The sequence below is a fragment of the Micromesistius poutassou genome, assembly GCF_964030765.1.
Source record: "Micromesistius poutassou genome assembly, chromosome: 15".
Lineage (NCBI taxonomy): Eukaryota > Metazoa > Chordata > Actinopteri > Gadiformes > Gadidae > Micromesistius > Micromesistius poutassou.
Window position 1 is genome coordinate 11,540,643 of NC_140285.1, and position 19,744 is coordinate 11,560,386.

The following is a 19,744-nucleotide window of genomic DNA, read 5'->3' on the forward strand; positions in this document are numbered from 1 at the left end:
ATTCAAATCCTATCCTTTGAGCCAACATTGTGTTTAGTATGCCTCTTTTTACATGAGAGGCATGCAAACATATATCTCTCCTTTGGGAAGCAGTTTAATTAATTCCAAAATGTAATATACAATGCAGTGATAAGGCCCAACTCATTGTATCTACCCTAGAACCACATTAGACCTACTATTATAGAAATACTCTTCTCACTGTTGCGTAGCGTTGCGTTAGTATTGCTAGCAAAGATACTAGTGATGTTTATCTAACGTTCACACATGTTTCAAGCCGTTGATATTGTAAGCGACCAGGGACTTGAGGAAGTGCTTGTTCTGTGTTCTATAGGTCTGTGCTTCATCCATTTGATTCCTCAAAAACATCAGCTGGAGATTTGACCGGGCTCTATGTGGATTATACTGTAGCCTGCACCTACAGAGAGCATAACTACAGTCAATTGTAATTCAGATTCTACTGCTCTATGGCTCCCAGTGACTCAGGGTTGGATATGTGGGTCTATAGGGGTTGGGGGGGGGGTTTGGCTAGGGCCCCGGAGTACACACTCAAATGTGCTACATGAGGGACACAGGTCCCCTGTGGTGGAGCGTTTAATGCCATGCCAGCCAGGACAGAAACTGGTTTGAAACCACCTGCTTTTAACACACAGAATGTATATGTATGCTATCCGTCTCTATGTCTCTCTATCTATCTATATATCTGCCTCTCTATCTATCTATCTATCTATCTATCTATCTATCTATCTATCTACCTCTCTACCTATCTACCTATCCATCTATATATCCGTGTGTGTGTGTGTGTGTGTGTGTGTGTGTGTGTGTGTGTGTGTCTATGTGTGTTTGTGTGTTGTTTTGTGTGTGTCCCTAACATCTCAATTTATGAGATAGTTATGGAATTCAAATCTGTGCACACTTGTTTTTCTGGCTGTTGTGTACACACACTGGTTGTGCTGATGTCATATTTCAGTGGAAGATTGAAGACACAGTGTGGATGACGTGACAGACACAAAGCCAGTTAGCAGGGCTAAGATCAATCTCTCTCTCTCTCTCTCTCTCTCTCTCTCTCTCTCTCTCTCTCTCGCTCTCTCTCTCGCTCTCTTGCTCTCTCCCTCTCCCTCTCCCTTTCTCACCCTCTCTCTCTCTTGTGCTCTCTACGTCACACTCTCACACATACATGTTGGAATAGGGTTCAGCCTTGGGAGACATAGAGAGGGAAGCTGGATGTGAAACAACCCAATTCTCAGAAGCAATGAGATCGGCCTTTCAGGGAAAACCATTGCGCGGAACGGAACAGTGCATGCCGCGGAGCTAGCCGGAGGTGCTGTGTTTGTGTTTGACTGTCTGGGAGGCTGAACGATGGTGTGATGATTATCAGACTAAGAGAGGTGAGAATGAGGGCGGAAAAAGTGCTAGCCGTGTGTTCCGAGAGAGGAGGATTTGAAATAGCCATTACGAGATTGTTTTGTGTCTGTGTTTGTGTGTGTGTGTGTTTGTGTGTGTCCTTGTGTTCGTCTGAGAGCCACCGTTACCATACCTCTCTCTCGCTCTCTCTCTCTATCTTGTCGGTGTTGTTACTTCACCGCCGAGGTGGAGTAAAGCGACTGCTTCAAGTCATGGTTGGGAAGAGAAGCGGGTTCTGATTGGACGAGGAGTGTTCCATTTTCCCAACCTTCCCCGGTAGCAGGGAAGTGTATGTGGTGTGATATGATGTGATAGGAGCGGATTTATGATGCCTAGTGGCTTCTGTTGTGTTTCAAGAAGTACAGGGAGAAATGGTGTCATAAATATCTGTACAGTACAAGAACAATGTGTTTTTAAACATGATAAAAAATATATTTAGAAATTGTCTGTCTGTATTGGCTACCAAACCAAGCACATTGCAATATGCATGCATTGTACTGGTTATATGGTTTTTAGTTTCTTAGTTTTTTTAGTCACAGGAATGGACTGGAATGTTGTGTTTACACTGGATACAAATTGCCCATAATAGTATGGTAATATTTGTCATATAACTGCAACTAGGAGAAATTGAATTGCTTCTTCAACCGTCTCTTGTTTGGCTTTGTTGTGCTTCAAACTCTGTAGCTCTGGCCTGAAGTTTGTTATGCCAACATTTGGGGTTGCCGAGGAATGAGCGTTGTGTGTTTTTGTGTCCTGTTTCTGTGGAACATTATAACACCATGAACACCAGGTCTAAATGACACAATCACAGTGGTGGTATCTAGATGTTCATAGCATGTGAGATAAAAAAAAATTGCACTAATCCTTCCGCTTAATTTCTAGTAGGTCAATGGCGTTACATTATGCTAACGGATTCTAAATGTGCTTGTGTTAGTGAGTTCATTTCTCCATTCAAAGCCGATCTTCTCACGGCCCGACGAAGAATGAGGCCATTGATGACAGTCATTGAAGGTTAGCTCATCAGCAGCGGGGTCACTGATGATTATTGCTGAGTCCTTGTTCGCTGGGCCAGAGAAAACAGGAGGGATTCACAGTAGAGCCACACTTTAGTTTTATTGACTGAAGGCTATCTGCTGCGAGTGTAGGAGGCCAAAACAATAACAGCTAACTGTTAGAAGGTGTATTATTGTAGCAGTAACTGGATGAAGTGCAGTTGTCTAACATACATTTGAGCACAATTGTGAAACTACTTTTGGTTCAAAATGTCTTAACATTTATTCCCTAACTGCATGATTTTTAGGTTTGCCTTTGATTAAAATCCAAATATATTTACAGTGTGAGCTAACGTTACGTGAACATAAGAGACAGGCCATGAGAAAGGTAAAACTTAACAATTGAACACAATAATTTAGCAGATTTAGCAGCAGACTGCACAGGGACATTTCGCTACAGGTATATAATGTTAGCAATCACTATTATGAATATCAATGTATCGACATCTCAAAATTGCTGATTGGATATTTCATTTTTCTCTCCAAAATGAGGCCGTTAAAATGAATTGGTTGACATGAATCAATTTTGTGACTAAACCAAGTTTCAACTTTTCACCTTTCTGCATTGATTCTAAACTATAGCTTTACATTTTGCTGCAACAGAGCTGAAATATAAACCAGGGTCTTAAAGTTAATCCTTTCTGGATGACAACACAATTCACCCCTTAAAGCCCACCGATCATGTGACGGAGCAATTGTAATAATAAATCTGTGTTAAAAATACACCCAACCCACCAGAATTAGTCATTCCTTTAAAGCCTGATACTGTGGGGGATAGCCTGGAATAACAGCTCCAGTCCCTGCTCTCCATCCAGCGTCATCAGAGAGAACAACCGTCTCCCTCCAAGGGACCACCCAGGCCCATGACTCAGACTCCCAGCACCCTTCGCTCTCTGTGTGTCTATGGGGATCAATACAGAGTACAACGGCTGTGAAGAACTAATAATATATGTTTTCTTTCTTGATGTTTCTTGATGATGATGTGTGTTTGTGGCTGTGTGTGTGTGTGTTCCCTTGCTTTGTTTGGGTGGGCGGTGGGCTTCGACCAAACGTGGTGGTGAGGAGTTTACACACAATCAGGCATTTGTGGGTCTTGAGGGGATGGAGTGTGTGACTGCAGATTGTAGACGGACACTTAAATGGTCCGAGGAAAGAGCCACCTGGCTAGCCTAAACTTTATTTATTCCTGTCAGAGTTATCGGAGTGTGATGCCGATATCGCCACGGCTGAACGGGGGGGGGGGGGGGGGGGGGGGGCTGTCGGTGTGACACACTTGTGGTATGCTTGTGACAACTCATTTTTTCCCTTTTGTTTCAATAGCACAACACATTTCTAATACATTCAGAGACAGTAACTTTACCGTTTTCACGTCTTCAAATTGATACCTCCCCCCAGAAAAAAACGGACAATTGAACAAAATATAAACACACATAGGATCACCTAAACCCACTATATATAAAATGTAAAAAATCATAGCAATAAATAACAACAATAAACGTACAGTCAGGCAAAGCGATCCGTTTTTGATACAGTGACACCGTTTTTGTGTTCATTGTTAGCTGATATCATTAAAAAGACTTCACTGACAAAACGTGTCTCCACTATCGTGTATCTTTTTACCAGAAGTGAGGCCAAGTGTGGATAATGTTGGAGGAACAGGAAACAGGATAGTAGCTGTGGTGCTGGCTCAGATTGATCCAGGCCGCTGTGTGTGTGGCTGCAGATCCTCCTGCTCCCCCTGAGATGGCCATGTCCACACCGCTTATGATGCGCTTAACATGTACACGTGTATGTGTGTGTGAGTGTGTGTGTGTATGCGTGTGTGTTTTTTAGTGTATGTGTGTGTTTCTGTGTATTTATTCATGTGCATGCATGCGTGTGTTTGTGTGTGTGTGTGTGTGTGTGTGTGTGTATGCATGTGTCTCTGTGTGAGTGTGTGTGTCCTTGTGTATTTGTAGATGTCTGTTTGTGTGTTTGTGTGCATGTGTGTGTGTGTGTGTGTGTGTGTGTGTGTGTGTGTGTGTGTGCGTGCGTGTGTGTGTGTGAGTGCATGCCTGTGTGTGTGTGTGTGTGTGTGTGTGTGTGAGTGTCTGCGTGTGTGTATTTGTGCTTGTGTTTGTGTTTGTGTGTGTATATGTATATACTTGTGTTTGTGTGTGTATATGTGTGTTTGTGTGTGTGTGTGTGTGTGTGTGTGTGTGCGTGTGTTTGTGTGATTGTGTTTGTTCCTCTAATCGCAGACGGTCTCCTACTTCATCCTCAGCCATCTGGTAGGTGTGGCGTCTCTGTCTCTCTCTCTCTCTCTCTCTCTCTCTCTCTCTCTCTCTCCCTCTCTGTCTCTCTCTCTCTCTCTCTCCCCACCGTCTTGGTAGAAGGAGAGTGAGAGACACAATGCACTCTGTCTCCATTGTTTGCGCCCAGCTCCCCTCATTGTTGTAATGGACCTCGTCGTTCTTAAGGAAAGAAAGAGAAACACAGTATTCTTCTAATCATTAACTCCCGCAGAGGGATAAGGCTATGGATAGTTAACATAGCAATTTACATTTGGAAGGATAAGGCCACAACCCCAACCCCACCTTTCTCCCTTCTCCCTTTTCCCTTCCCTCCCCCTTTCTCCCTTCCTCCCTCCCCCCTTCTTCCATTCCTTCTTCCCTCCCTCCCCCCTTCCTCCCTTCCTTTTTCCCTCCCTCCCTCCCCGCTCCCCCCTCTCTCTCTCCCCTCCCCCCTTTCTCAACAGGAGGGGTGCCACATGGGCTATTGTGTCATGCCTCTAATCTGCAACAGTTTTATTGATTTTAATTTATACGGCCTATGCATGAAAATAAACCTTTAACATCTCATATTGCAGTGCAATCAAACATGTATAAGTATCATGGTTATTACAAATACAGTATTACATACAGTCATAGGGGCTTTGGTGCAGAAATATGTGTTTTTCCCAAACTAGAATACATAATATCGTGCTGTGGACTAGCACCAATCAGCTAACTGATTGGTGCTAGTCCAAACTTTTCAAATGACATAATTTAACAGTAATGTCAGTAAGGCCGCTGTGTGTTTCTACACATCACATCCACGTTGTTTTCTAATTCAAAAGTCATCAGGTTCACATCAGGTGCAGAGCTTAATAGAGGTGTGTGAGATGAGCTCTGTTAATGTCTCATGAAAATGATGCGCAGAGCAATACGCTGCCAACTTCCAGTCCAACAAACTGATCACAATTTCACTCGTGGCCTTGGATTGCACTGTTTTCTGCTTCTGGAAGTGCTGGCGCCAGCTCAAAATGAAACAAACAAAGGGATGTTGCCAAAATAGGAACGTTTGCGAGATGCCTTTAATGTAGTATTCCTACGCAGTCGGCACTTTTGAGAGAAGGTGCCAGGAATCAAGTAAATGTGTTTTTCCTCTCAATACTTGAACAGGCTTACTCATGTTTGCAATGTGCTGTCAATTAGCATTAATTATTCTTTGTTTGTGTTTTGTTCGTGTGCTCAGGTACGACCCGCCCTCCTCGCCACGGAGAGGTCTCCGGGGTCGATTACAACTTCCTGTCCGTTCAAGACTTCCTGGAGCTTGATGAGACTGGAACGCTACTGGAGATAGGAACGTATGAAGGTGAGGGCGACCAAAGACACCCTGGCGTCACGCCCGTGCCCCTGTAAAGGTCACGCGTGTTGGGGTGCGACGTGGAGGCGATCAACACGTTGTTTCTGGGGGTCTTTTTGTACGACACAAAGGCCAGTTGTAAGGCTTAGTGCTCGGTTGATTTCCGATTAGATCCTGTATCACACAGAGAGTAGTGGCAGGTCACTCCACATCTGCCCTACTCAACCTGATTGGGCCACAGTGGCACAGTGCTTAGTCCCCTACTGGCTAAAACCAGTGTGTGTGTGTGTGTGTGTGTGTGTGCGTGTAAGTGCAGACGCTTAGGGATGTGTATGTAGGAATGTTTGTGTGGGTGTTTGCTACATTTATTTACTTGTTCTGTCTGTGTGCAATACTATGAATGTGTGTGTACTGTGTTGGTGTTTGTGTGTACACGTGAAAGTGTGCATGTGTGTGTGTGTGTGTGTGTGTGTGTGTGTGTGTTGTGTGTGTGTGTGTGTGTGTGTGTGTGTGTGTGTGTGTATGCTTGTGTGTGTGTGTGTGTGTGTGTGTGTGTGTGATTATGTGGGACAGGGAGAGTGAATGTCACAGCGTTAATCTGCTTGGCAGCCTTCTACTGTGTGTTGGCACGTTTCTGACAATGTCAAATACCTGGCCATGGGAGTCCACAGCCTTCCCCCGCCCGAAGAGATACTGCAAACCTTAGCTGGTGACATGCATAACATGACATCTTATTTCAGTATTTAATGAATCATTGGCGTTTCATTTTTCATTCGCGCTCAAGGGATATTTCACTTAAATCCCTTCAATGTGAATCGAAAAAACAAATGTCAATACTAATACTAATAAATGTTTATTTATTATAGTATATGAGAGCTGTGTTTTTCAGGGGCTCTGAGACTAGTTGCTAGACCCTACCACTGGATGCCATTACTGTCCCCATCCCAGTCCTACCAGCTGCTTCTGTTATACCGTTTCAGGAGACATTGTGTTCCAGTTTTTCTCTCTCTCTCTTTCACTGTCTCTCTCTCTCTTTCACTGTTTCTCTGTCTCCCTCACCCTTTCTCTCTGACTAAGATAAGGAGATTTCACAGACCCTCTCCCTTCTATCCCTCCTGTGTCCTTGTTCCCTCTCCCTCCTCTCCCTCCTACCTTATTCTATTCCTCTCTACTCTCCCCCCCACGCTCCCCCTCTCGATCGTCCCCACCCCCCTCTTCCCTTTTCACTTGTCCTCCGTCAGGCATGCTAATGCTCTCTCTCTCTCTGCTCCTCTCTCTATTTCTCTGTCTCCGTCTCCCGGTTGCCTAGGTAACTATTATGGGACCCCCAAGCCGCCCAGGCAGCCCCTCATTGGGGCGCTGATTCTGGGTGATGCGGGCCCCCAGCCGTCGACCCCCAAGCGCACCAGGTCCTACCATGACATGCAACACGCCCGCGTAGCGCCCGCTGACCACGACGATGACGACCTGGCCTCGGAAATGAACAACAGTTTTACAGGTACGAAGGAGGGGGGCGGAGCCTCGGCTTGTGGCCTATCAGGGGGGGAGGGAACACGTCGGTGTGGTGGTTGTTGTTGGTGTGTATGTGAATGTGCAGTGGTGTTAGGGGATTACAGTACACTGTTGATGATGGGTTTGTGTTGTGTGTATCTCTGCTTGGCTTATGAATGTGTGTATATATATATATATATATATATACATATATACATTCATACATACATACATAGGGCTATTTGCTCTATTTCTATGTCCGCTATTGTGTATATATGTGTGTGTGTGTGTGTGTGTGTGTGTGTGTGTGTGTTTTGTCGCTCGCCTCTGCTCTATGCTGGGTGTCTGCTGGTTACATCATGTCTTTGTGATGCCGATCTCTTTCCTCGAGACTCGCAACAGCGCCATCTACCTGCGGGTGGGGGGGGGTGAGGGCAGGGCGGCCGAGAGGAGTCTCTCTTACTAATGGAGGACGAGAGGTTCACAGGGTCCGCCTGCTCTCCACAGCTCTCCATTGTTACTTCAGCGGACACTGTTGATTATCGTTTTCGGTGTCGTGTATCAGTCAGCGGTTTGAATTATCAGTGATCAGTGATGTTGTTTTATTAATCGACTAGACGGTTATAGCAACATTCTACTCCCCTGGGCTCAATGCAGCCCTGTGCTGTTGGAGGCTGTTGGCGTTGGAGTTTATTTCTTTCCCCTTCTCCCCCTTGATGTGGTGGATGTATGCCTCCTCTGTGCGCCCCTGCCAGCCTGCCAATGTGTTGCATTAGCATGAGATCAGGCCTGAAAGGCCCCCGCGGAAGTACTGGAGGACGGCGGGCCAGTTCTGGGAGGATGGTGGAGGGGGGGTGAGGGGGAGGGGGGGGGAGGGCAGTTCAGGTTTATAGATGCTTGGGAGAAAGAGCCCAGGGGGAGTGTGTGAGAGGGGTTTAGAGGGGAGGGGAGGTGATGCAGGGGTGAACGGCTGGGGGGGTGGGGGGGGGTTAGTGGAGAGTTTTGAAGAGACAGTTCCTGAAGGAATTAGCATATCCCAGGGCCCCATTCAATGCACTTAAATAGGGCAGGGGGCGGGCCAAAGATTGCAGGGGGGAGGGGCCAGTGGGTGAAGTATGCTGGCACTATGCTTCATGCATATGAATCATCACCTCAGCAGAGATCAAGCTTGACCACACAAATATTTTTTATGCGTTGTCGCATCTTTTGCCTTGTTCATATCGTTGCTTGCATGCACATAAACCTGCTGATTTCTTTCCCACCTTTCCTATTGTGTCCGTATGTGTGTCTGTGTGTGTGTGTGTGTGTGTGTGTGTGTGTGTGTGTGCCCGTGTACGTGTGTGTGTGTGTGTGTGTGTGTGTCGTGCCCGTTGCCCAGGAACCTTAGTTCGTAGCTTCTTCCCCTCTCCCCTGCTGTGCACAGGTAACCCTACTGACCCGGACGAGAGCCGCGGCGGCGTGCTGCGCCCGTACCCGGCCCGCGAGAACGCTCCCTCCTACGGTCTGAACAATGCCCCCACCTCCACCGCCGACAGCGGCCAGCAGACCCTGGCTGAGCCCCAGGCCTCGCCCGAGGACCCCCTGGGGCCCCTGCCGGACAACTGGGAGATGGCCTACACGGAGAACGGAGAGCTCTACTTCATAGAGTACGTACGGCGCCCTCGGCCGAGGTCGTCTGTGTGGCGTCCCGCCCGGAACTCTGTGTGCTGTGTGCAGAGATCAGATAAAATCTGCTTCTTTTTTTTTTTTTTGGAAAGGAAAAATCACGTTGGACGCAGCGTGACGTAGCGTATGAAGACATGCGACGCTCTAGGAAAAACATTACAGACCAACAAACGAAAGGCTATTTACCCCAGATGAATAAAATGAAGTGTGTTCAAAGTGTGCTAGTTCATGGGACAGTTTAAAGGCTCTTATCGGACAAAAGCAGTGTTTGTATCGGTCTGGTCTACTCTATGGTCGCTCTGAATTTTCTACCCCAGGGCAGGAGCAAAATAGAAAGCCTCTATGGGACTGTTGTAACACAGCTTAGAGTAGGTCCCTGGCTCTATGGTGTGTTTATCTTGCCAGCACAACTGATTTCAGTCCAGCTGTTGTTCCTAGTGGGGGTGGTGGTGGTGGAAGAGGTTGTGGTAGAGGTGGGGGGGAGTTGGTGATGGTGATGGTGGTGACGGTAGTGATGGTCCTGGAGGTGGCGGTATTGGAGGCGGTAGTGGTGGTAGTGGAGGCGGTATTGGTGGTGGTATTGGTGGTATTGGTGGTAGTGGAGGCGGTAGTAGTGGTGGAGGAGGTAGTGGAGGTGGAGGTGGTAGTGGTGGTGGAGGCGGTAGTGGTTGTAGTGGTGGTAGTGGTAGTGGTAGTGGTGGTAGTGGAGGCAGTAGTAGTGGTGGTGGAGGTGGTAGTGGTGATAGTGGAGGTGGTAGTGGTGGTGGTATTGGTGGTAGTGGTGGTAGTGGAGGTGGTAGTAGTGGTGGTGGTGGTGGAGGTGGTAGTGGTGGTAGTGGTGTTAGTAAAGGTGGTAGTGGTGGTGGTGATGGTGGTGGTGGTGGTTGCGGTAGTGGAGGCGGTATTGGTGGTGGTGGTGGTGGTTGCGGTAGTGGAGGCGGTACTGGAGGCGGTATTGGTGGTGGTATTGGTGGTGGTGGTGGTGGTGCCTGCTGCCTCCACTCTCCAGGGCCTGCCTCTTAATCCGACCATGCCCTGATCTGTAAGGAGATCAGTGCAGGGGTCACCTGACCCTCTCTCAGCCCTCTGCCCTCATTATGGCCTGCCACCACCATGCCACCAGGTCAACGCTTTCCAATTTGCGAATTTGTATCTCTGTTTTGTTTGTCGATTTGCCGGTTATTCTCCTCAACATGGTCTATTCTACAGCATTGATCCAGACAAAAACGAAAGCCAGGAACAATTATGAGTGTTGATCTGCGTCCAATAAGTAACAGTCTTTGTGTCTAAATGTAGGGCAGTTAAATTTGACTCTGTATATGGACAAAACGTTTAAATAATTGACCCCCAGGTACCTAGATAGATGGCATGTTGATACATATTCGCAATGATACCACTGGCTTTTGTGTGATTTAGTTGTAATAGTTGTGTGTCTATTTTCTTCCAGTCATAACACAAAGACCACATCGTGGCTGGATCCCAGAGACAAGGCCTCCAAACCTCTGGAAGAGTGTGATGACGATGGTAAGCTGCATCTCTGCTCCGCTAAAAAAAGCTCCCTGACTTCACAGGTTTTAATTTTAGCCTGACCCATTTGCTCTCTGAATCAGTCGATTTTACTCTTAATCCCGGCCGGGATGTCTGTGTATTGCGTGGCCATTGCATTTGTATGAGAATACAGCCGTTGAAACCATGGTGAAATAAAGCATGTTTGCCTTTCTCATGCAGTATATTTTGATTTATTTTTTCCTTTTTATAAGAATCTCCCCCCTTTTTAGATTTGCTGATACAAAAACATATAAAATGAATTGCCCGAAAACACATATTAAGAAATTGCACCATCAAGTGGCCATACTGTAAATTGCACAATGTCATACAACTATTATTATTATTGTTTACTCTTTGTTTTTGCTTGAATGATATTATTTGCGGTGAAACTAGACTTGAGATTAAGGGACCTGTGTTTCTCTCTCCTCCCCGGCCTGTCCCTGCTCTCTTCCCTTCTCTCTCACTGTGTTTCTCTTCTGCGACCCCTCTCCTCTACTTCCCTACCGCCCCCTGCTGTTCCTTTTCTTCATAATTGTTGCATCCTTTCTTCAACTTGGAGAAGAAGGGATTCACACTGAGGACCTGGAGAGTGATATAGGTATGAAGCTTTAATACAAATAATGAGTTACTCTTTTTCTCTCTCTTAAATGAATAAAGTTTGATTGGCATTACATTAAAATGAAAATAAAACATGTAGCCAAAACATGTAAATAAACCAAAATAATTAAGTTAATAAATAGTAGATAATGCAAAACAAATGCACACACACATCTCTCCTCCTTTCGCTCTCTCTCTCTCTCTCTCTCTCTCTCTCTCTCTCTCTCTCTCTCTCTCTCTCGCTCTCTCTCTCTCTCTCTCTCTCTCTCTCAGTGTCTCTCTCTCTTGATCTTTAAAGTCTTGATCTTTCTAAGGCGTCATGCCCTTTCTCCACATTAAAGCGCAGCGTGTTCCTCCTGAAGGCTACAGCGTTGCTGCTTCATGAGACCACATGAGAGTGCTGCTTTGCCTTCGATAGAATCCGTCTCATAGCAGTCTATCCAGATCATACGCATCAGTTGCATGAGGGAAAACTCCAGGCCTTTTGAATTTAAAATGGGGAAATGAATGGCGTGCAGACTCCAACTGTTCATATTCGTGAGTGACAAGAACGATCCTTCTCTTCTCGTGGAAGAGCTTGTTTGGAATGGAATGTGTTTTTTACTTTTCCGTATTTTTTCGTCTGATGACTTGATTTATGGACTAAAAGCTCCCTTGCAAAATGAAAAATTGGTCTACAGAAACACAATACGCTCCATTGATTCCCTACCATTTGACGGTGGAACAAACAACATAGGAGATTGGATAAAGTCCTACACAAATCCATAGCTTTAACGGTGACGTTCTGTTGACCCCTATTGCTTCTGCAACACAGCTTTGAGGCAGTTGGAGAAAGTTTGCGTTATTGATTATGTGAAAGTCCAGTCCGCTGCAAAAGTTATAAAAGAGCTTTTATGTCAAATATATTAATTATAAAATCAAACAATACGCGTGTGTGTGTGTGTGTGTGTGTGTGTGTGTGTGCGCAGGTGTGTGCTCACATGCCCTTGTGTAACTGTGTGTGTATGTGTTAGCTTGTATTTATGGGTTCTCATTTGAATTCATGTTTGAATTTAAGGGACTGAACTTGGCATACAGTGACATTTAGCCGTCTTCGCTTAACACCTGGTGATAAACGCCTGCTGGATCCTATAAACTATGTGAAATTCATGGAGACAAATACTTCAACTCAATGTTTTTTTGTCTCCCGGTGTGGGTGTTATTATTTGGTTCTTGCTTTGTGAGTTTGAAAGAGAATAGGTTGGCTCTTCTCTGTGAAGAATCATATCAGGGACAGTTATACAACTGCAATTGTGAATCGTTGAATCTTGGTGGAAAAAACGCAGGGGCATTTGAGAGGGGAAATGTAACCGACGCTAATACCCTCCTGAATGAAAATCGATTTTGTAAGGTGAAATGTTAAATGTCAGACAATAACTCCAGAGTGCAAAGTGAGCATTCAGGCGAAAACTGGCCTTGATCGGGACTTCTCGATAGTGCCGATAAGGAGTCAAAAAGCACAAACATCAATGAAACGCAACATTTTCATGCCATTTATTTTTTGTAGGAAAATAAAGGTGTTTAAATGTGTGATTTTTGTTTAACTGCTGGAACCTCAGGGTTAACTTGAAAGAGACTGCACCAGTTTGACCGTTCAGACAGAGAGGGCCTTGGGAGGAGGAATATTGTGGACGTCCATCGTGCTTCCAGTGTGTGTACTAACTGAACACAATGTGTCTGTCTTTCAGAGCTGCCTCCAGGATGGGAGAGGATAGACGACCCAGTGTACGGCGTCTATTACGTGGAGTGAGTTGAACTCTCCCCCCCCACCCCCCACCCCCCCCCCCCCCCCAGAACAACAAAACATCTTAGAAAGACACCTCATATTTACTACGCCAAACTACATCTTTTAAGTATGCGCATTACCTACCTGTAAAATCCATCATGAACGCATTGGCTGCCTTCTGTTTTATACACTAGGATAAATCAGTGTGTTGGCAGAGGAGCGGTTGTTAACAGAATGTGTGTGCTGTCGCTCTAAAGACATTCGCTATCCATTGACTCTTTCAAAATCTCTCGGCGAGGAGGAAGTAAGCTTCCGAGGCGGTTGATAGATTGACCAGATTGACCGAGCATCATGAGAGAATCCAGTTTGATTCAAGCATCGTTTCTAGGGGTTGTTTTCTCTGGTTGCATGTGGGATCCATTCCTGTAAACATTATGTCATGGCTCTGCACATATTTTTTCCAATTACTACCTATGACCAATGAATCCCTTCTCCTTTCTTCTCTCACCTTTCAACTCTCCCTCTCTCCCATTCAATCCCTCACCGCCCTCATCTCCCTCACCTCCCACACCTCCCACACCTGACTCACCTTCCTCCTATTCACCCTCCCTCCATCTCTCCCATCCTTCCCTCCCCATCCTTCCCTCCCTCTCCTCCCTCCCACTCCTTCACCTCCCTCCCTCCACCCCCACCTCACCCCCACCCCATTCCTCCCGTCCGTTCATCTGTCCCTCCCTCCCTCTCTCACCACCACCCCACCCCCACCCCTCCCCTCTGCTCCCCATCCCGTCCTTCCCTCCCTCCCTCTCCGCCCTCCCCTCTGCTCCCCCAGTCACATCAACAGGAAGACCCAGTACGAGAACCCGGTGATGGAGGCGCGCCGGCGGAGCCACCTGGAGCAGCAGCATCAGCCGCAGCCTCCTGAAGGTGAGCGGTACATTCGAGGTTCGTTTCCAGCCCTGGCACGGCACCGTTTCTTTCTTTCTTCATGTTTGTCCAGCGTCTCGTCCTGCTGCGTGTTGTGTTTCCTGGAGTTTGGGCCAGCTTTGAGTTATATTTTGTGAGGGGGGGTGGGGTTGGGGGGGGGGGGGGGGGGGGGGGGGGGGGGGGGAGAGGGAGGCAGGGGGCAGGGGAGGTTTGAAGGAAAACAAGCGTTAATGTTCTGGAACTGAGAACGGTTCATTGAAACGAAGCTGGCCCAAATGTTCCTGTCATGCGTTTGATTTGATTTACATAACGTCATAAACGCTGTCTCATTCTGTGTTCTGTGTTGAGACATTCATGGCTTTCAGTACTTCCTTTGCCAATAAGCGGTGGTCAGAGACTTGCAGATGTCAAGCTTGCTATTTTAATATCTGAGAATAATGAGTAAAAGAAAATTAATTGCACTCTTCATATGTTTGAAAAGAAGAGACCAGTAACTGAACGTGAGCCAACGATACCAGATTAACTAATTAAGATTTTGCTTTTCCTTAATATTGCTTAATGGAAGAATATGTATATCCGTCTGTTTATATGTATGTGTGTGTGTGTGTGTGTCTGTCGGCGTGTTGTTTCGTGTTGTGTTTGTGAGCGTGGCACATACATCCTGTGCGATGTGTGTGCATGTGGACTAACCTCCGCCCGCCGCCCGTTCTCTCATGCAGAGTGGATAGAGGAGCACGCCTCGGTGGGGGCCCCTCTGGCTAACTTTGCCCCCAACCACCTGGAAACGTACCGGGACCCCCAGGTCCCCCCTCCATTACCCCCGGGCCCCGGAGCCGCCAAGAGTAAGTCTCTACACTGCGGTCATTCACCAGCGCTGTGTTGGACGCTGTCCAAGAACGATACATATTGATTTATGATGGTTCTGTTTATGTGGACCCCCCGGCCCACCACTTCATCCTCATTGGAAACTAAAACGGAAATCATTAACCCGCCACAAAACTCCACTTATGTATACTCTTAATTTATTGCTCAGCAATGAACCTTACATTCCAGTAAACCTAAATCTACAGCAGTAACAACCAGAGGAAGACCGAGCCCTTATCAAGCCGTGTTAATATCCAAAGGCTCTTAACACTGGTTCAACCCTCAGAGTTAAGACATTGCGTCACGTTGACCGGTCCAAACCCACCGTGAGGCCTGTTAATTATAATCTCCCTCGAAACAAGGAATGCTAATGTTTCCTTTCATGTAGCCGCGGTTTGCTTCCCACAGGCAGGAGAGAAGGGGCCCCTAGCGCTTCTTCTTCCCCCCCCGCCGCAGTCCCTCGACCCCCGTGTTTGATATAACGGTGGTTGTTCCGCAGGAGGGAAGCCCTTCTTCACGCGGAACCCGGCCGAGCTGAAGGGGACCTTCATCAACACCAAGCTGAAGAAGAGCCGCCGCGGGTTCGGCTTCACAGTCGTCGGGGGCGACGAGCCAGACGAGTTCCTGCAGATCAAGAGTCTGGTGCTGGACGGGCCCGCGGCTGTCGATGGCAAGATGGAGACAGGTGCAGTACTCCATCGCCGTCCACAGGGGGCGTTGTTTTCCTACAACAGAATCATGCCTTCTAGATCAGAACAGACCATTTCACTCTCTCTTAAAACCTAGTGTATGTCACACTATAATGCCTGTTTTTCCCATTGTGTACAAATCGGCAATTCTCTCGAGTGAGCATTTAACATTCGCATTCTAACAACGTCTCCCTTCCCCCACCTACAGGCGACGTGATCGTGAGCGTGAACGACACCATCGTGCTGGGCTACACCCACGCCCAGGTGGTGAAGATCTTCCAGTCCATCCCCATCGGCTCCATGGTGGACCTGGCGCTGTGCCGCGGCTACCCGCTGCCCTTCGACCCCGACGACCCCAACACCAGCCTGGTGACCTCGGTGGCCATCCTGGAGCACAAGGAGCCCATCATCGTCAACGGCGGCCAGGAGGCGTACGACTCGCCCTCGGGCCACGGCGGCCAGGGGGGCCCGCCCAACGGCATGCGGGACCCCCGGCCCCACAGCCCGTCGGGGGACGCGGCGTCCAACGGCTCGCACGGCGGCTACCCCAGCGACGTGCAGAGCCTGGCGTCGTCCATCGCCACGCAGCCGGAGCTCATCACCGTGCACATGGAGAAGGGCGACAAGGGCTTCGGGTTCACCATCGCCGACAGCCTGACGGGCGGCGGCCAGCGGGTCAAGCAGATCGTGGACTACCCCCGCTGCCGGGGCCTGCGCGAGGGCGACATCCTCATGGAGGTGAACAAGAGGAACGTGCAGAACATGAGCCACAACCAGGTGGTGGACCTGCTGAGCAAGTGTCCCCGGGGCAGCGAGGTCACCATGCTGGTGCAGAGAGGTAAGGCCCCCCCCCCCCCCCCCCCCCCCCGTGGCAGAACAATGGTCTCTTCTGTGTTGGTTTTTGTTGTTGTTTTTTTGGGGGTTGTGTGTTTTTTAAGGGTGGTCGGATTGTTTGTTTTTTTGTAATGACCCGCCGCTGCCTATCTTGACCCGGGAAAAGCGATTTTTTGTATCTCGCTGTGCTCACCTGGTTACAGAAAGGTCAAACAGATACGAGAATGAAGCCGGAGGCTGAATGTGAGAGGCACGGTCCAGAGCGCCAGGGGCGACGTGGGCTAAGGAGAGGAAGCAGCGAGTCAAACAGTCAATGCCAAGCGTTGAGGCTTTTTTCTTTCCTTACAAGGATTTTCCCTGTGGAACGTATTTAGTAATCAACAGGAAGGTTTTCGTTCAATTCGTTGGACTGAAAAAGAAAGATGCACATTGAGAGAGAGAGAGCACATCGTCAACCGTACTCCACTTCAACAAGAATTGGATGAGTGGATGAGTGGAGCGAGAGAGTAGGAGGATGAGTAGACAGAGAGAGAGAGAGAGAGGGAGAGAGGAAGGAATGAATGTGAGGAGGAGGAGGAGGATGAAGAGGTGGAGGAGGAGGAGGAGGAGTAGAATGAGTAGGATATGCACATTAGGTCAGGGACATTTCTCTATTGTGAATGTTGACGTTGTAGAATGAAAAAGTCCAGTCAGTCTTAATCCACTTCTTCACTTCTTCTCTGACTCTCTCTCTCTCTCTCTCTCTCTCTCTCTCTCTCGCTCTTGCGCTATTTCTCTCTCTCTTTCTCTCTCTGTCTCTCTCTTGAGAGAGAGAGAGAAAGAAAAGGAAGAGCATCACAGTGATTATCGTCGTTGTGCACTGAAAGTCTGCTTATAACTACACAACATCTAGTGTCCTACTTGTTTTTGCCTAGCGGTCACATCTGTGCTGAAATCACTGTGAGGCAAATCTGCTCCTATGCCTAAACCAGAATAAACTAGATAAATTAATTAATAATTTGCAGGAATATTGGCTACTACATGCCGTGAAAGGTCTATCTTATTCATGATCAGTGTCATTGCCTGTAAATTGCTTTCAGTGCCAAGTGGTCCCTATAACCATTATGGGTGGTGCAACCTACATCAATTAGGCCATCTAATGAGCTGACCTTGTATATACTGGGGAATAATGTTGCATGTACTGTGTGAAATGTCACAATCGTGATGGTGTGTGTGTGTGTGTGTGGGTGGGTGGGTGGGTGCGTGTGTGTGTGTGTGTGTGTGTGTGTGTGTGTGTGTGTGATTGATAAGGAAAGTCCAGGTATTGAGGCAGGGATGATGGATAGGTTTAGGCACAGGAAATACATACACGGTAGGAGTCCATCAGCAGTTAGGTTCATTCATTTTTAGCTTTGACATCTGGCTGCCATGGCTGTGTGGCCTCAGCTGAGCGGCCAGATGAGGAGGAATCAGGAGTTGACCACACACCAGAGGGACCTCACGAAGGTAAATGAAACAAGTTCTTTGTCTGTACAACCGATACATGGCAGCAGGTAGAGTCTGAGACGGCAGCCGGTGTGGTCTCGAGACCGCACAGGAGATATTTGCAAGGATACAATGGTTGGAGGTTGGAAGTATGTATGGTTTGCAGCTGGTAATACACAGACCTTGAAGGGCAGATGGTGAACGGCATGGATGCAATGCTAAGGCTGCAGAAGACACTCAGGATGAGAGTAGGGGGAGGAGATGGGGACAGTGGGGGGAGCATCAGGTGGCTGCTCCTGAGCATCCTCAGTACAGCTAGGATTACTGTACTGAGGATGTTTAGTGGAGGAAAGAGAAGAAGAAGAAGAAGCCTTGTCTGTGACTCATCACTTATATGTGTAGCTCAGAGCCAAGGCAGTTTGGAGAGGTCTCTTTCAACCAAAGTTATTCTAATTCATTCTCTCCTTGGGGAGCACAATTAAGAAAGTTAAAAAAAAGTTTTGCCAAAGGATGACACAACATCACAGGGAAATGCAAAATGAATACATATTCATCATTCAAATGTATGGTTATATAATCATAATTTATTTATTTGCTCATCACAATTCACGTGGGAAGCGTGTGACAGTTTGTGTGACAGTTTCTTCAATAGAAGAAATGCTTATGCTACAGGTTACTTCATGTCTTTTTAGATAACGGTGTAGTCTACTCTGTCTCCTTACTCTGTTAAGATACAAGATAGATCGTGAGTGGGTCCCGTAGCTTCGGCGGTTTGTTCTAAGAAACAACATTTCCTCTGGATTTCAGTAACATCAAAGGATTTGAACCAGCATTGCCCTGCCTTGTTACAGGCAGTGTAAGACTATCCTCCATCTTACCTTCCTATCCCTGTTGGTTGCCATGACGATACTCCCCAACCCCTCTGCTAGGCCTGTCCCCTGAGAGAGCAGGAGTGGAAAAAACGATTAAAAGAGGGAAAGAGAGAGAGATTAGGATGCAATAGGATGACAGTGGAAAGGGAGAAGGTGAAAATATTTGGAATATATAAAAGAGGAAGGCACTGAAGAGGAATACAAAATACTTAAGTAGAAATATTAAGGTTAATTATTTTTTTATAGTTTAGCCAAGCCAACAAAAATGACACATTCTTCATGTTTAATGGGTTGTCGAGTAGTCATTCATTCCGACAAGAGGGCAAAACTAGCCTTTACAGAGCGTTCAAGGTCTCTGCTTTCACTGTTCAAACATTTTCACCATTCACATCCACGCATGTTGATGAGTTGTTCTCAAGTTTATTTTATTAAATTTATTTTTTTCCGCGAGTTGTTAGTTTTTTGTTCAGTGTAAAAAAACATCCCCACCACTTACACTACTAACACACCTCTATTTAAAAGCCACAAAGCCATCGCTGTGTGTGTGCTGGCCTCAGCCAGTGCAACCACAGTAGGAATTTAGAAGGAGACAGGGAACTGACATATTCCCCAGTGTGACGGTGGTGCAGTGACGGTCAGTTGGCACTCGACACAAGAGGACATCCTTCACATTTTCTCATTGCTCATCTCCGATAGAATGACGGAAAATAACATCGGTGAGTTTTATGCACATGTGCAGCACCTGTCCTGCCCCCGCGTCAACCCGGTTGTCATCAGTGCACTGGGGTCTTCATTGTGAGGTTCGCTGTGAAGTGTTTTATTTTTAAAAGAAAAATAACAAACAAAAAAAAAATAGGACTCTTTAGTGATCACTCACGACACTCAACCTCGCTCCTTAAGACCCACACAAACACGCGTGCACATTCTTATTTCACACCCTCATTTCCATATAGTCCCTAGACATGAGAA

General features: G+C 47.1%; 1 protein-coding gene across 10 annotated transcripts in view; it reads left to right on the forward strand.

Annotated features, from left to right (window-relative positions):
- The window catches only part of LOC311359927 (membrane-associated guanylate kinase, WW and PDZ domain-containing protein 1-like), a 77,154-nt gene that overhangs the window by 34,770 nt on the left and 22,640 nt on the right, over positions 1 to 19,744 (forward strand). For 3 of the 10 annotated variants that reach the window (XM_084479963.1, XM_084479961.1, XM_084479967.1), the window contains exons 3-12: positions 5,949 to 6,068; positions 7,369 to 7,557; positions 8,929 to 9,196; positions 10,663 to 10,737; positions 11,300 to 11,361; positions 13,088 to 13,145; positions 13,958 to 14,070; positions 14,772 to 14,894; positions 15,416 to 15,601; positions 15,814 to 16,443. In XM_084479963.1, the coding sequence (XP_084336089.1) occupies positions 5,949 to 6,068; positions 7,369 to 7,557; positions 8,929 to 9,196; positions 10,663 to 10,737; positions 11,300 to 11,361; positions 13,088 to 13,145; positions 13,958 to 14,070; positions 14,772 to 14,894; positions 15,416 to 15,601; positions 15,814 to 16,443 (1,824 nt within the window). Of the gene's footprint in view, positions 1 to 5,948; positions 6,069 to 7,368; positions 7,558 to 8,928; positions 9,197 to 10,662; positions 10,740 to 11,299; positions 11,362 to 13,087; positions 13,146 to 13,957; positions 14,071 to 14,771; positions 14,895 to 15,415; positions 15,602 to 15,813; positions 16,444 to 19,744 lie in introns of all 10 variants that reach the window. The other 7 variants (XM_084479965.1, XM_084479966.1, XM_084479964.1 and 4 more) reach the window with 7 other exon arrangements.